The sequence below is a fragment of the Typha latifolia genome, chromosome 9, assembly GCF_019914945.1.
Source record: "Typha latifolia isolate L0001 chromosome 9, TyphaL0001v2, whole genome shotgun sequence".
Classification (NCBI taxonomy): domain Eukaryota; kingdom Viridiplantae; phylum Streptophyta; class Magnoliopsida; order Poales; family Typhaceae; genus Typha; species Typha latifolia.
In genome coordinates, this window is record NC_133094.1 from 7632253 (window position 1) to 7648403 (window position 16151).

General features: G+C 36.7%; 1 protein-coding gene across 2 annotated transcripts in view; it reads right to left on the reverse strand.

Annotated features, from left to right (window-relative positions):
• Positions 1 to 15031, reverse strand: part of LOC140795143 (protein CIA1) — a 46901-nt gene extending 31870 nt beyond the window's left edge. The window contains exons 1-6 of one of the 2 annotated variants that reach the window (XM_073147545.1): positions 14630 to 15031; positions 12488 to 12634; positions 12168 to 12386; positions 11996 to 12060; positions 1898 to 1963; positions 1737 to 1811 (exon numbers count right to left, since the gene is read on the reverse strand). In XM_073147545.1, coding sequence (XP_073003646.1) covers positions 1737 to 1811; positions 1898 to 1963; positions 11996 to 12060; positions 12168 to 12386; positions 12488 to 12634; positions 14630 to 14821 — 764 coding nt within the window. In that variant the 5' untranslated portion in view covers positions 14822 to 15031. The remainder of the gene's footprint in view (positions 1 to 1736; positions 1812 to 1897; positions 1964 to 11995; positions 12061 to 12167; positions 12387 to 12487; positions 12635 to 14629) is intronic. The other variant, XM_073147546.1, reaches the window with a different exon arrangement.
• Between the last annotated feature and the right edge of the window lie 1120 nt (positions 15032 to 16151).

Here is a 16151-nt window from a genome sequence, read left to right on the forward strand (position 1 = left end):
TGGAAATATACTAATACTCTGATATTCAGAATTAAAATACACTAGCGCTATAGTATTCCGGAGTTAAAATAGGACAGTTTTATCAATAGGCTAAAGCTAATCATGGTTATCTGAATTGTCCTAAGCTTGAGACTTTCACTATATCCTAAGAGGCTAAGAGTATAATATTCTATCCTTTTTTTTATTAAATCTATATTAGGCTTTGAATTTTGTTATTTATTTACTTTGCTTGGGTTTCTAATATGTATTTTGTTATCAAAACAGATTTACTCGTTGAACTAGGATATGAGCTCATTATTTTGTTGAGCTAGGACCTTTAGCAGCATCATTTTGGTAGCACACTAGTAGTTGTCTCATTTTGTATCCTGCCCAATCAAGGGTAGCTAGTATATTCTTGTAACTTATATCTTTATCTCCAAAAGTACTCGTTAGTTGATGCAAATCTAGTATGAATGCAATGTTTTGGAAAACAATCGACCCAAACAAGTAATTAAAATAAAATATATAAGCAATAACTAATAATAAGTTAATTGATTAAAATGATCACTACTAAGGAGAGAAAACTACTCAGATAAGGCAGTAGCTTTCTCAACTCTCAAATAGGTATATCGATAGTAGAAAGACCTAAAATATGGTGTAAGAAAAAACTTTAGAGTTTAGGTTTACCAATAAATGAAATAGTAGTGCTTTTACTTTGAAACCAAATCCCCCTCTTCACGTCCAGGCACCCAAAGATTCTCTTTCACTACTGAAATCTTCTGGACAGCAACAATAACCAATAAAAAGTAGAGATTGAAGGAGGAGAGAGGTCTAGAGAAGAAATAGAAGAGATTAGAGAAGAATCTTAAGATGGAGTAGGAGAAAGGGAGAGAAAGTGGGAGAGAAGAAAAAAACTACAGGAGAAAAAATGAGAGATCTCAAATAAATCTTATTCTAATCATCCATTGTTTCTCATGCAATAACCCTTAAATAGGTTAACAACTACGATTCTAGCTTATTTTAATAGGAACTTATTTTCTAATAAGACTCTAATTTATCATCTTACCTAAATTCACTAACCCAATTTAGATAATAAATGAATATAAACATTCCCCACATATAAACTTATCATAACTATCAATTGAAATTCTAATAAGAATTCATTTCCTAATAGGATCCTAATTGATTAAGTCTTACCTAAATTGATTAATCCAATTTAGGTAATAATTCAATACAGACATCTCCCGCATATAGGCTTACATACCTATCAATTGACTAATTCAATTGATTATCTGAATTAAAAATCAACTCAACAAATTAAATGTGAAAATAAGTTGAGCCTAATTAGATCAATTAGACCAAAATTGGACTCAAGCAACTTTATTTTGGTCAAATTGAGGATGATGCCCACATCATTACTATTGTAGCAAAACATGGTGGTGTCTTGTAAAGATATTTTCCAAGTTATGCTTTCTACAGAGGTTTACCTAGATGAAACGCTGCATTAGTTTGATATTTCGGTTGTCGTGCTCAGCCTATTAGATCAAAAAAGCAAAGTTTTTGTTTGTTGTTGTCTATAGATAGACTATTGTGACAAGTCCTTTGTAGGCCTTGCACTTCACTGAGCATTGTCCCAGTGGGACAGCGGCAAGTTATACATATATGCTATAGTGATAGTAGGGGGGGGTATAACTTCTCAAATATAGGACTAATAAATAACATAGACAACAAATATTTATACAAAAGTTGCATCTTACCAGGATCCAAAACCTTCACCACTTGATTGAGATTGGTTAATGCCAGTGTCCCATATCTTCGATGTAAGATCATCACTACAAGGAAACTAGATTATTGTATTGATCTTTTCATAGGATTAAACTATCATAAAAGGACTGCCATTTTTATTTATGATATGTACCTGCAGGTGACCATTCTATCCCCATTAGGGTTGAAAGATAATGCCCAAACAGTTGATGAATGACCACTGAGAAGGAAAAAAGATATTAAATTGAAATCACAAACAAATTGTTCCCAGTTGAACAAGAATGATTTCCACTGAATATTTCAAAGGAAAGATGACAAAGTATGCATTATACAACATATAATTGTAAGGACCAGAAGTCAGACATTAAATGTACAGATCATAGATGTCAAGATGCAGCATGATGAAGTATGAATAGAATATAACAAGAGAGATGATAGTCTGCATCACTAAGCAAAGGGAGGAAAAGGTGGAAAATATCAAAACCAAAGGCACCAGCCACATAAGAATAGATAACATTTTCCGGAGAAGAAACTGGTGTCAATCAGTAAAAACACAGGAAACTAATTCTGTAAGTTCTGATGCTAAATTTAAATACCATATCCCTTTCTTGCAATTGCCAGAAATATACAAATCTAATGTCATGAAACAATGGGTATGAAGGTCAAAATAACATTAAAACAAATTGCATCAGATGTATCATTTTTACAGGGAAATTTTCAAATAGCACCCTACATTTTCATCATTTTCCAATTAAAACCCCGTCTTTGAAGAACTTGTAAATAGACCCCTCCTTTTTCCCTATAATTTTCATATAACACCCTAAAATTACTTTGACTACCTTTCACTTTAGTCTATGGTTATATAACTCTATTGATTAAATTACTAAAATATCCACAAAACTTTCTGACATTGACTAACCATTTTTAAGCCATATACCAATCTAGTCTACCCCACTAAATCAAAAACCTTTTCCAAGATCTAATCACTCTACTACATCCCACCAAAAGGTAATTTAGGTCAGTAAACAAAGCAAGCTCCTATATCCTGAATAAACTAACAAAAAGAACTAACTAATGAAGGAGAGATCACATAGTTCACATTAAAATAAATTTTGACTTTCCCTCCAACCCACTAAATTCCTAACGAAACTTACTCAAACACCCAAACCTACATCATGTGTTCACCTCAGCACCCTCACATGCTCACTTAAACCCATCTCACGGGTTCATCCAAACCCTCATCATCTTCTTCCTCTAGTCCCGAGACAAAAACTCACAAACTTTAGCCGTCACCCCTCTAACTCCTCAACGCCATGGCGAGCTTACCCAACAACCTCTTCACGTCTTCTCCAACGCATCTGTAGCCGCCATTTCTGACCACAACTCTGACTGCATCTCATCCTTCTGACTGTCTATGGCAAATCTTGAAAAATAAAATATGATACACCTACGACAAAATAAGATACAATAACCCCTACGACACAAATAAGATATGATACACCTACGATACATATCTCTCTCTCTCTCTCTCTTAATATATATTAGTAAAGTTCTGTACTTGAATTTTCTTAATCAATGAATTATATATAATTGTGGCATATGATATTTATAGAAGGAGACCTCCAATTTATCCACTAAGAGTTACCATTTATAACAAGGTCCAATATGTTACGTAGTATTCTACTAACTAAGATGTAAGATATACAAGCGTTAATTAAAAGAAATTGACCATTGTAACAGGATTTCCTAATATAGATTATAAAATAAACAAGCAAACTCAATCTTTTCACAAAGAAAAACCTTCTAGATCTTATAAGAAATGACATTGATACACCTTGCAGGAGTCTTCTTATTTTACTAGTTATTTATTTCAGAAAAAAAATAAGATTTCTATATGTCGCGTTCGAATGCGGGAGGGAGCTCGTTCGAACGCTTGCAGGCATTCACATTGACAGAAAACGCAAATTCGAACGCCCACGTACGAACACCTGCATATGTTAGCATCGACAGAGAATGTAATTTGTGCGTTCAAATGCGGTCGACCCCGTTCGAACGCGATCGGTGAGAATTCACTATTTCTAGAATTAATAATTGTCATTTTTAGCTTGTTTGGTTAGCCACTTAAGGTGTGGATGACAACAAAAAACATTACGATGAATGAATATTAATTTCTATCTTCTTTCTATCCTCTCTACCCTAATCTCCCTTCCCTTTCCTTCAAGACCTAGCTATGCGCCATCTCGATGTTGGTGTTCTTCTAACCTCCCTCGTCTGTCGAGTCCTCCTTCTTCCTTAAGATCTCGGCCACTTCTCCCCCTTCATCCTTATCCCCTAAACTCCACAAACCAACCACCATCATCTCCATTATCATCCCTAACCTTATCATCACCTCCACCCGTCACCACCACCATCACCCCCACTCTTGCGTATTTTCATCACAGTTGCAGTCCAAATCTGCGAAAAGCATAAATACCAAAAACGTAGATCAGGAAGTTACAGATCGACCACCTCTGGTTTCGTAATTTTTTTACTATGGTAGAATATCTGATGAATATTTTCTGTCGGCTGCACGAGCTGCTTTCCTGCAACCGATCCAAATCTTGAAGAGGACGTTCTGTTCTTATCAATGGTATTAGAGCCCCGCGGTGTATGAAGATTTTGCCGCCACATTAAGTAAAATGGTTCAGAGGACAACCGTGTCAGAGTACCAAGTAGAATTTGAAAGAGTTAGTAGCCGGTGCGAGCCACCTTGGCCCAAACCGACATTGATGAGCAATTTTATTTCAGGGCTGCAGGAGGAGATCCAGGCGAACGTTCGTGCTCTCTGTCCTATCACTCTTGAGGAGGCCTTCGAGAAGGCCGTGAGGATGGAGCAAAAGCACAAAGCTCTGAAAATGGTAGCAAAGGCAAGTTGGGGTAGCCAAGATGAGCGGTTTGTGCCGAGAACGCTGACTAGAAATTTTGTGGATTCAAAAGCAGCGGCTGCTAGTACAGGAGCACGACAACCTTTGAGAATATCTTCCGATGTTAGAGAAGGCACAAGACCACCGTTCGAACTCTCACACCTGCTCAAGTAGAGGAGCGAAGGGCGAAGGGGCTTTGCTTCCGATGCGATGAACGTTTCACCCCCGATCATCAGTGTTCCAAACCGATCGGGAGTGTCATGCTCATCGACGGTCTCGAGGAGGACGATGAGGTTGTTGGTGATAGAGAGTACATAGAGGACGTCCATGGGGAGGATGTGGAGGAGGGCGCGGAGGAAGGTATCCAAGCTGAGATATCGATGCATACATATTCGGGTACTTCCGCGCCAAGGATATTGCGGGTTGACAAACTCGTTAGAAAGCATTGTGTGCACATCCTTATCGATTCTGGGAGTACACACAACTTTCTAAACAAGAGGTTGGTGAGGAAACTAGGCTTGGACGTTGAACCGACCGCGGGGTTTGAGGTTGCTATTAGAGACGGCACGAAGCTTCGGGCAAAGAGCTTGTGCCGCCGGATCAGTATACGGGTGCAAAGACACGACATCATTGTGAACTTGTATCTGTTAGCACTGCAAGAAGTGAACATTGTTCTTGGCACTCAGTAGTTGCAGAGCTTAAGACCCGTCACATTTGATTTTCGGAGTATGTAGATGAAATTTCAGTAAGGAAATAAAGAGGTGCGGCTTGATGGCGTTCGATCTCTGCCGATTCCAGCGATACATCCGATGGTGAGGCTGCTTTGTGCGAGTGATTGAGCCTATCTTTTTAGTTAGGAACCAGTAGGAGATGAGCCTCAAATGAGTCTAGGTAATACAATTAATTTGTCGAATTTATTGGATAAATTTGCTGAACTGTTTGAGGAACCAAAGGAGTTGCCGCCAACGCGAACGGCGGACCATCGTATAGAGATTGTGCCGGGGCTACAACCAGCAAATGTGAGACCGTATCGATATCTAGATGTGCAGAAGGAAGTTATCTCCAAAATGGTGGCCGAGATGTTGGAGCAAGGCCTCATACAACCAAGTCATAGCTCTTACTCATCGCCCGTATTAATGGTACGAAAGGACAGGTCGTGGCGTTTTCATGTCGTCTACCGAGCACTAAACGCTATCACGGGTCGTGACGTTTTTGTGCCTAGGGCTACACCTTGCAGGAGTCTTTTTTTATTGTACTAGTTATTTATTTCAGAAAAAATAAGGTTTCTGTATGTCCCGTTCGAACAAAAGAGGAAGCGCGTTCGAATGCCCTTGCGAACGCCTGCACGTTCACATCGACAGAGAACGCAAATTGTGCGTTCGAACATGCTCGACCGGGTTCTAACGCCCACGTGCGAATGCCTGCATATTGACAGAGAACGCAATTTGTGTGTTTGAACGCGGTCAACCCCGTTCGAACGCAATCGACGAGAATCCACTATTTCTAGGTTTAATAATTGTCATTTTTGGCTTGTTTGGTTAGCCACTTAAGGTGTGGATGACAACAAAAAACATTACGATAAATGAATATTTATTTCTATCTCCTTTCTATCCTCTCTACCCTAATCTCCCTTCCCCATCCTCCAAGCCCTAGCCGTGCGCCATCTCGACGTTGGTGTTCTTCTAACCTCCCTCGTCTGTCGAGTCCTCCCTCTTCCTTGGGATCTCGGCCACTTCTCCCTCTTCATCCTTATCCCCTCCCTAAACTCCACAAACCAACCACCCTCATCTTCATTATCATCTCTAACCTTATCTAGAGAATAAAATCACATAAACTTTCATTAAATTTCAAAGAAAATATAACGAGTCTATATATATAGACCTACAATGGAATTAAGCAAAAACACCCTACATAGGACATAAACAAAAGACACCCTAAATAAATCAAAATCAGAACCAGATCCCTATAGGAGGGATCATCAACTGTCAGCGCCTCCTGTGCTGGCACACATGCCATCGCGTCCTATCAGTGATGTTCGCATCACCATCCACCTGCTGTCCAAGTTCCCACAGCTGCATAGGTGGAGGAGCAACGAGCAAAGGGTATTTACTTTCATTGTGACGAACGCTTCACACCCTAAATAAATCAAAATCAGAACCAGATCCCTATAGGAGGGATCATCAACTGTCAGCGCCTCCTGTGCTGGCACACATGCCATCGCGTCCTATCAGTGATGTTCGCATCACCATCCACCTGCTGTCCAAGCTCCCACAGCTGCATAGGTGGAGGAGCAACGAGCAAAGGGTATTTACTTTCATTGTGACGAACGCTTCACACCCGGTCACCGGTGCGCAAAAACAATGGGAAGCGTGATGACGATAGATGGTCATGAGGATGCTAATGAGCTAATGAGGACATGGGAGCTTTAGATGATAATGGATTGTTTTCTTACTCTAAACCATAAGGACAAGGTGGGGAAACGTGGTGGACTATAACAGTTAGCTAATAGTTTGTTCGCAAAAGAAATAAAGATTCCAGTCAGTCCAAGGAACAAGTCTCGAGATGGAGTGTTCAAACGCCCTCAAGGCCGTTCGAACACATTTACCCGAGTGCCAGAAGATTAATTAGGCATTCGAACGCCCCCAAGGCCATTCAAACACATTTTCTTGAGAGCTCAAAAATAAATTGGTGTTCGAACGCTTGATAGTGAGGTTACTAGTTCTAGGTGTTTTATTTTTATTGTTTTTACTTATGTTGGGCAATATAGCTCGAGCCAGTTCGATTCTATTGCCAAGTCTAGTCGAGTAAAGGAGCTACCTATAAATAGATGTAATGTGCACCTGAATTTTCATCTTGGATTATTAAAGTTAATTTGCAAGATCTCCTTCCTCTTTGTTCGACTACCTCCAAGCTTTGAAACCCTAACCACCATCTAGGATCTTCATTGCTGCCTTCCTCTTCGTCTGACTGAACCTTCTTGACCCTAAGAAACGGCCCTACTTCTTCTCTATCCCTTTCCGACCGACTACCTAGACTTCCACCGTTGACATCACCACTATATTATAACACTAGATCGATCACCACCATGCCTCTTTGGCCTCCCATATCTCCGATCCATTCCGATAGATTCGTTCTCGATCCCAAATCTATCTCAATCCCAAAAGCACTCAACCATCTAACTATTTGATCTTTAGTTATCTCTTAACTTAGGAGATCTACGGTAACCCTAACTTTCTCTATGTGAGTCAGAATCTAGTTTTATCTTTGGATTTGGACTCACAGTGATCGTGGAGTTAGGAAAGGTGATCGTTACAGCAGGACAAAAGAAATATAATTAATTTTTAATATACTCAAGCATGGGGACAATATTTTTAAAGTCCAGATATTACTGTTAATTTTTAAAGTACAAATTATATTTTTCAGTTGATGGACGAGGTAGTAAAAGAATTAATGAAAATAGAGTAGTCTAAATGATTACTAATAATGGGGCAAATTATAAGGTTGTCGGATAGTTACTTATAAAGAAAATACAACATTTATATTGGATGTTATGCGCTACACATTATCTTAATCTTAATATTTGAGGATATGAAAGTCAGAGATTGATAAACTTTATATATAATTATAGTTGGATTCTTAATTTAATTAGACAGATGATCGGTAGTAGAGAGATTATCAGACCCGGCCTCACTAGGTTTGTCGCTCATTTTCTAATACTATAAAGCATTATAAATATGAGATTATGCGGATATTTATATCACCAGAATGGTCTATAAAAATTAAGAATATGAAACATAAAGATCAAAATTTATGTGAAGCTTTGAAGAACATGACTCTTGAAAATGCATTTCAGGATAATATTACAACTACCACCGCAACATTTGAGCCTATTGTCAAGGTATTACAACTTATAGACAGTGACGACAAATTTGAGATGATTTTATATATGAGGCTACAGACATAGCAAAAAAGTAAATAAAAATAAATGTGGTCAAAAGTTATAGAAAGTGGTGGAAGTTGATCCGTATTTTTAAAGGCAGTCTAAGCGGCCGCCATGGTGTCCACCCCACCATCCAGTCTGGCGTTGGGAGAAGGCACTCTAGGTGGTCCATTGTGGTCGAGTAGGCCACCTAGGCGTCATTGCGGGCTGAGCAGTTCGGCCAACTTATTAAATGTCATCGGGTTGGATTCGGTTTGACAGATAGAATCCAACTGACTAACTGATAACCATTATATATAAAAAAAAATAGTAAAACTCTTTCTCTCAATCAAACCATCACTGCTCTACCTCTTGATCAAAACCCTAAAACTAAGCCCTTCTTTTGATTGTCTTCTCCGACGGTAGCGAGCGGCGACTAGCGAGCTAAGGTGATGACAGTAGCATACAATGACGATTAATTGTATATTACCGACGATGAACGGCAGCAACAAGCAAGGGTTTGGCCACTATTTTTCCTCACTCTCAGTCTCTCCCACTCTCCTTCACCCTTTCTCAGTCTCTCCCACGGTCTCAATTTCATCCCACCAACGGCCCCACTTGTTAGTCTCTTCGACTCATGTTTGGCATTATAAATTTTTTTCCCACTGTTTTGCATTATAATCTTGAATTAAGATTATTGAATTAGACTATGAATTGCTTAATGCTAATTAAGTAAATAGTTGCTGATTAGAAATGTGAATTATTGTTTAGTGATTTAACTATTTCTTTTATTTACTAATTACGAGCAAATTGCTGTTTTTAATTTTCAATTACTAATAGCTAATTTGATATTGTGGCATAATGCATCATTACAAATTATATATATATATATATATATATATTATATCAATATTAAAAATTATATACATACTATATATAATTTTTATATAATTTTTTTATATTAAAAATATTAGACTGCCTTGTCACCCGCTTTCTGCCTTGGTGCTATACGATGGGGTAACCCGCCCACCATCCACGGCCGCCTTTCAAAACATTGAAGTTAATTGACTTAAGATGGAATAAACTATATAAAGATATACACGTCACTGATAGGCATGCTTTTAGTTTATTAATTTATTTTTATTTAAATATTTTGAAGTTTGAATGATTATAAATTTTAAATTACAATTTTTTGGATGATTTTTTCTTAATCCAAGATTCCAATACTCTACAAATGTCACTAATGATGTTGAAATCTTACTGGGTAGGAAAGTATTTAGCAAACTAGAGTCTGATATTCATAAATAAATCATTTGCAACAGAGAAGTTATTATTCAAATTAAATAATTTTATTATTATTTGTTTCAAATTTTAATATAATCAATTTCTTATAAAATGTATTCAATAATATATTTTAGATGGAGAAATATAGATTAAGAGCTGGCTAATTTATCACTGCTAAAGTTAGTGTAGCTATATCTCATAACAGTCTAATTGAATAGTAGTCTATTATGGATAAGAGACACTAAATTTGACACAAATAGCAAGAAAGATCTTTAAGTCTAACTGTCTTCATCATATAGTGTGAAAAAAATTGGACTATATTCTCCTTGATCTACACCAAAACACATAATTGATTAACGATAGAGAGATTAATGAAATTAATTTTGTGCTCTAATATGAAATTGAGAGAGAGAAATTTACAAAGGAAAATAAAAAATTACCAACCAATTAATTTAAATCATGTTTTTAATGAAGAATAACCCTGACTCCATGGATCAAAAAAGTGGAGAATAAATTATTAGATGATAAAGATAACCAATGATTTAATGGGACATTAAAGGAAACCACAACTAGAGTAGAGACTAGTACGAGTTGTTCGACAGCGCGAGATATAGTATAGCTACCAGTACTAGCGATAACCCTGATAATCCTAATGATACACCTGATGGTGAGATCGTATTTTCTACATTTGCTGAGAAAAGTCAAAAAGGCATAAGGATTGAAGACAGAGAAATTAAGAATGTACATACATATCAGCAACATTATTATAAGGATATTACTCCTTATGACTATGGTTTATCAAATATTCATTGTTTGGAGCTATCACAAAATTCATATGCTGGTTATTATCCTTCTCAGTATTCTTAGACACAAGATTCATATACTAATTATTATTTTCCTCAGAAACAACAAGATCCATTTAATATGGCTAGTATGATGCAATTATTTTTTGGAGCACCAGATCTTAGACATCATTATTTACCAAGGTTCCAAAAATTAGTATCGGGATCGGGATCGGCTATCCGAAAAAAAAATACGTATCGGCCGTATCGGATCGGACTATTTTAATTAAATAAAATTCTAAATATTATTAAAACATGTTGAGAAATTTCTAAAAATTTAGAAAAAATTATAAAAAAATAAGAAACAATAATTGCTCACATATAAAGCCTAAAAAGTAAAAATCTCTCTTCCTCCCTCTCTTCTTTTCTATCCCTCTAACCGTTAGTCTGAGCTATCCCACTCTCCCTCACTCTCTTTTTTTTTATCTTTTCCTCTCTCTCTCCCTCACACACACACACTCTCTCTCTCTGACTCTCTCTTCCTCTTTCCCTCGACTGTTGTTAGCAACAGCTGCAGCAGGCAGCAATTGACAGCTGTCAACTGCTGCAGTTGCTACAACAAGGTCGAAACCAACCAAACCGACTGGTTTCAGCCTAGATCAGGATCGGCCAGATCCCGATTCGTTTCGACCGATCCCACTCAAGATCGATCGAAACTGAGAACTATGTTATTTACAACCTTATAGTGATTATGATGGCAACGACCATAGAAATTTATGAGTCAGCTCGATATTCATAGTTTTGACTTTTGAGTAAGTTAGTATTTTTTTTTTAATTTTAGGGTTCATATGTGGGTAGTTATTATTTTCTTATTTTTGTTATTTTAGAAATTTTCCTATTTTTTAAATAATATTTTAGAATTGTATGTAATTAAAAAAAGTCTAATCCGATCCAAACAACTGATACAGCCAATCCAACTAATATATATCATTTTTTTAAAGACTGATTCTGATTCTGATTCTGATTCCGATCCCGATCCCAATTTTTCATTTTTCAAACCTTGCTTTCTTCCCTTTTTATTCATTTATACTAAGTGGTAGATGAAATGATAATGCTATCTTTAGATGAACATCAAACTCCCTAATGGGTACATAAGTTAGAAGCACAGAACAAGAAAATATTTTTTCAATCACTAAACCAAAAGCAAGAAGTAAATTCAAATTTGAGGAGATTTAACATATTATAGATAAATATTTCAGTGTTGATGTATTGCACAATAACATCCTGGCTATGTTTTGCCAAATAGAATAAAATAGAACGGAGACTGCAAATAGAGGCAAGAAAGGCATGCAAAACCAGCCTACCTGCTAGCTTCATTTAAGGTCTGCACACAATGCCAATCATCACTATCACCATCCTCTGCCCAGACCTGGCATAACACTATAAACCCTAAGTTGCTAAATTCATAAAGAAACAGCTAGCAGTTCACTAATGCTCCATTATTGACACAATGATATTAACAAAGCAATGTTTTACCTTGATGGAGTTGTCATAGCTAACAGAAACCAAAACATCAAGAAATGGATGCCACTGCACCATCTTGACATCTTGTGAGTGACCTTGCAATACTGCAACACATTCGTATTCATTACCAGGCTGCACTTCCCAGATCCAAACAGTCTTATCTCGACCACACGTGGCAAGTAATGACCCAGAAGCACTCCATGAGACACTCTTGACTTCATTTTCATGACCCTATGCATATGACAGATAAAGAAATTAGAAACTTAAACAACAAATCACAATGGAATGCATAAAAAGGGTGAAGAAAAAAGAAAAGCTCATTCTAAGCGTACCTCCAGTGTAGCAACACATTCAAATTCACTGCCAACATATTCCCATATCGCAGACGTGGAATCAAAGCTTGCTGTTGCCAATAACTTTCCGCTAGGAGACCAAGCACAAGACCTAACTGTTCGAGTATGAGTATCTTCCAGAACAGCCTACATTAAAAGTATTTATACTACTAGTCAATGCATTCTTGGACACCATTTTCAAATTGCACAAAAATAAAGAAGCCATAGGATGACATCTCAAGTGATGTAAAAGTTAATTGCTAGATATGTGAGCTAAACTTTTGCAATTAAAATCATGGCTTGACCAATCATTTGCCACCTGGGAGAAAAATAGGCACTCTGTACTTATAGCATGAATAACATTAATGTCCACAAGGAGTACTAAAAGATCATAGCACAAAAGAAATCCAAATAAATCAGATAGTGCCTATTATGTTTAAAAGCACAAGCGCTATAGGTTTAAGATCAACATAGAGAGAGAAACAACTGACTAAACTGTATTAATGTGCAGTGGTTTGACAGAGATTGCATATCTTAGGAACAGCTACAATATAGAATATACAAATGAGCAAAATAAGTTGTGGGATGACACCATGTAGAGGCTTAGCTAGCCAAAAGTTCTAGTGGTAGATGAGAATTACAAGAGTTTTTGCTTACAGCTTTATAATGGTGCCAATGAAAAGTGCACTTTTCATATAACTCAAACATATCATGTACACTTTTCATATAACTCAAACATATCCTGTGCACTTTTCATGTGGTATTTCAGAGAGTTTACTGACACTTGACTGTCAAACAATCAAAGCTGTTCATTTTCATTAACGCCATTCAAAGGTACCCATAGATTTTTCAATACAATATGAGATTCATAAAGCACAACTCAGAGCTGAGAATCTTCCATAAGAATCAATTGATTTTTCTTGATCGAACTTTCAAGCTGACACTAACCATTAGAGATTGGTGCCAATCTTGGCCAAAGCAAAGTTAGATAATCGAGAAACTTGCATGCTAGTTGGAGATGGTATACTTTCTTGATAGGTTTAGCTCATGCAATCAAAGACAAATTGTTCTTAAAGTCCTTAGCCACAAGAGTAGCTTCAAAGAGGGAGAAAGATGGCCACTTCTAATTTGGCACTTGGAAGTGATATGTCATGGGCTTCATAAACCAATGCTGATTTTAGTATTGCAATCTATATATATACATATATATATATATATGCATTTTTTGCAAACAGATGAAACCAAATGGCCCCTTAATGTTGCATTGCTAAGTTTATATGCCGCTGCATAATGCATGTGTCATGAAAGACTTGACTGGTTGCATACCGGAGAATCTACACAAGAAGAACACCTTAAAACTTTCTTTTCAAAGCATTGATACCTGTTAACAATTGGACATGCTTAGATTAGTACCCACTTTAAACAACTTCCAGGTATGCTCTGACAATGATTGGATGTTTTTGATCTTACAACTGTTAAGATATCTAGGATCCACATAATCTAATAGTATAATGATCTGTCCACTTTTGCAGTATATTTAGACAAAAAAAATGAATGGCATTTAATTACATTAACCAATTCACCTTGCAAGTTAAATGGTCAACATTTCGGATGAATTAGAAAGAAAGTCAGTTTTGTCTACGTAAGTTGAAAGACTACAGCTTAGTCACTATTGATCTCTAACTGTCATTTTGTGCACCTATCTAGTATACTCTTCTTTAATATATTTTCCAAATTTAAGTACCTTGATTTTGAGCTACTTATACCAACTACAACCCAAGTTGAGATGGAAGTAATCATATGTGAGATAGTTAATGTCATTATTCCTGAAATTAAAGCTCTGGCAAGCAAAACCGTGACATTGAACGGACCATTTGAATCACAACTGCTAAGGAAGCGTTGGACGTGACAATTGAGATTTTTTGTACTAATTAAATTTGGGAGAGTTAATATGGAAATTGAATTAACCAAGTTCCAAATGCCTCAGTCTCTATAAAGAAATAGTACTACAATTTCAGCCAAAATCCAATAAAATGACTTTTTTCTCAAAATATACTACTATCTCACAAAATTCCAGAAATCGGTTTTTTTCCAGATAATAAGGAAATTAACAAGAAGGAAAGCAGGGTCAAAGAACCAAACCGAGCAATCCCAAGCACCAGAGGTGGTCTGCCGCCAGATCCTAACACTCTTGTCTCCGCTGCAGGAGGCGAGCATCGCCGGAGCCCCGCAAACCTCGGGAGCTGGATTCCACGAGAGATTCCAGACCCGGTCCGTGTGGCCTTCCAGCCTCTGCAACTCCCTCAGCTCCACGCTCCCCTCCACGAGCTCCATCTACGAACTCAATCCCAATTCGATCTACGAAAAGAAGACAGTAGCTTCGGATTCTCCTGGGCTTAGGGTTTTCCTATGGGAGTCGGTGTTCTTCCAGGGGATGGCAGAGAAGTCTCTGACCCGACTCGCACGGTGAGGTCGGAAGGGGAGGAGAAAGGTAAGTTACCGGCGTAATTGATTGACTCGATTTTGTTCCCAATTGAGCAGGAGGATTACAGATTACTGCAAGCATTGGTAAAAGGAGCGTGGGTCGCACGTGAATCCTAACTGCCCGGTTTTTTAATCTTGATTTTCGTAAGAGTAAACTTAATTAAATATAAAAAAATAAAAAAAAATATTTTGTTACTAAATCTATTTAGGTGTCCCTAACCAGTTCAATAAGGATCCCTAAATTCAAAGCAAACATAGCCAATGTTACTTGCTTGCATCAAATATATTATATAGTATATATAACATTGGGCAATTTGTATCATAAACTAATATAATTTACTTATTGTGTTTTACCCATTCTAATTTTACTTTATAATTTCACCCATGTTTTGTAAAATTACTATGAAGAGAGGAAATATATATTATTTATATATTTTTCTTGCACAATAGTATAACTATATTTTATTTTATTTTTTTCAATAGAAATAAAAAGTTATTCGTCAAACTCTCTTCTCTTTCACATCTAGTGACAATCTTAGCTAAAAATACTTTACCTCTATACTTTTCTACTGTAATCTTTTTCAAAATGTTATATGAGCGGATAAGTATAAAATATTCTTTTATATAATATGGAAGCACTCGTCTTTTTCACATTCTAAACAATTTCACCATGCTAGAAATTAAGTCAAAATATTAAATTAATAAAAAGGCATCTATGTATCTTTTTCTATTGAAATATGCCATTTGTATTAAGAAAACTATATATTTTAGTTTGTAATAAAATATACAAACATAAAGATAGACTAAGGTAATATTTACAAATTCCAAAGATATTTTTATAAATTTCATAAAGGTTCATCTTTAGACTATGTAAAAACTTATCTTTGGGGTCCATGAATATTTTATAGATTACGTTTATAGATTATTGACACGACTCGGTCAGATTGTATTCACTCGCGGCATTGGGTTTATTGGGATGAGCTTATTTATCTAGTTTGTGTTTGCTTGAGAAAATAAGGCCTTTCGCCGGGGGGCGCTCGAACGCTAGGGTTTGAACGCACCATTCGAACGCCTGCACACATTCACAAAGACAGAGAATAGGAATTGTGCATTCGAATGGTTTTGGGCCTGTTTGAACGCTTGCACGCGTTCGCAAAAATAGAAAACGGAATTTGCGCAT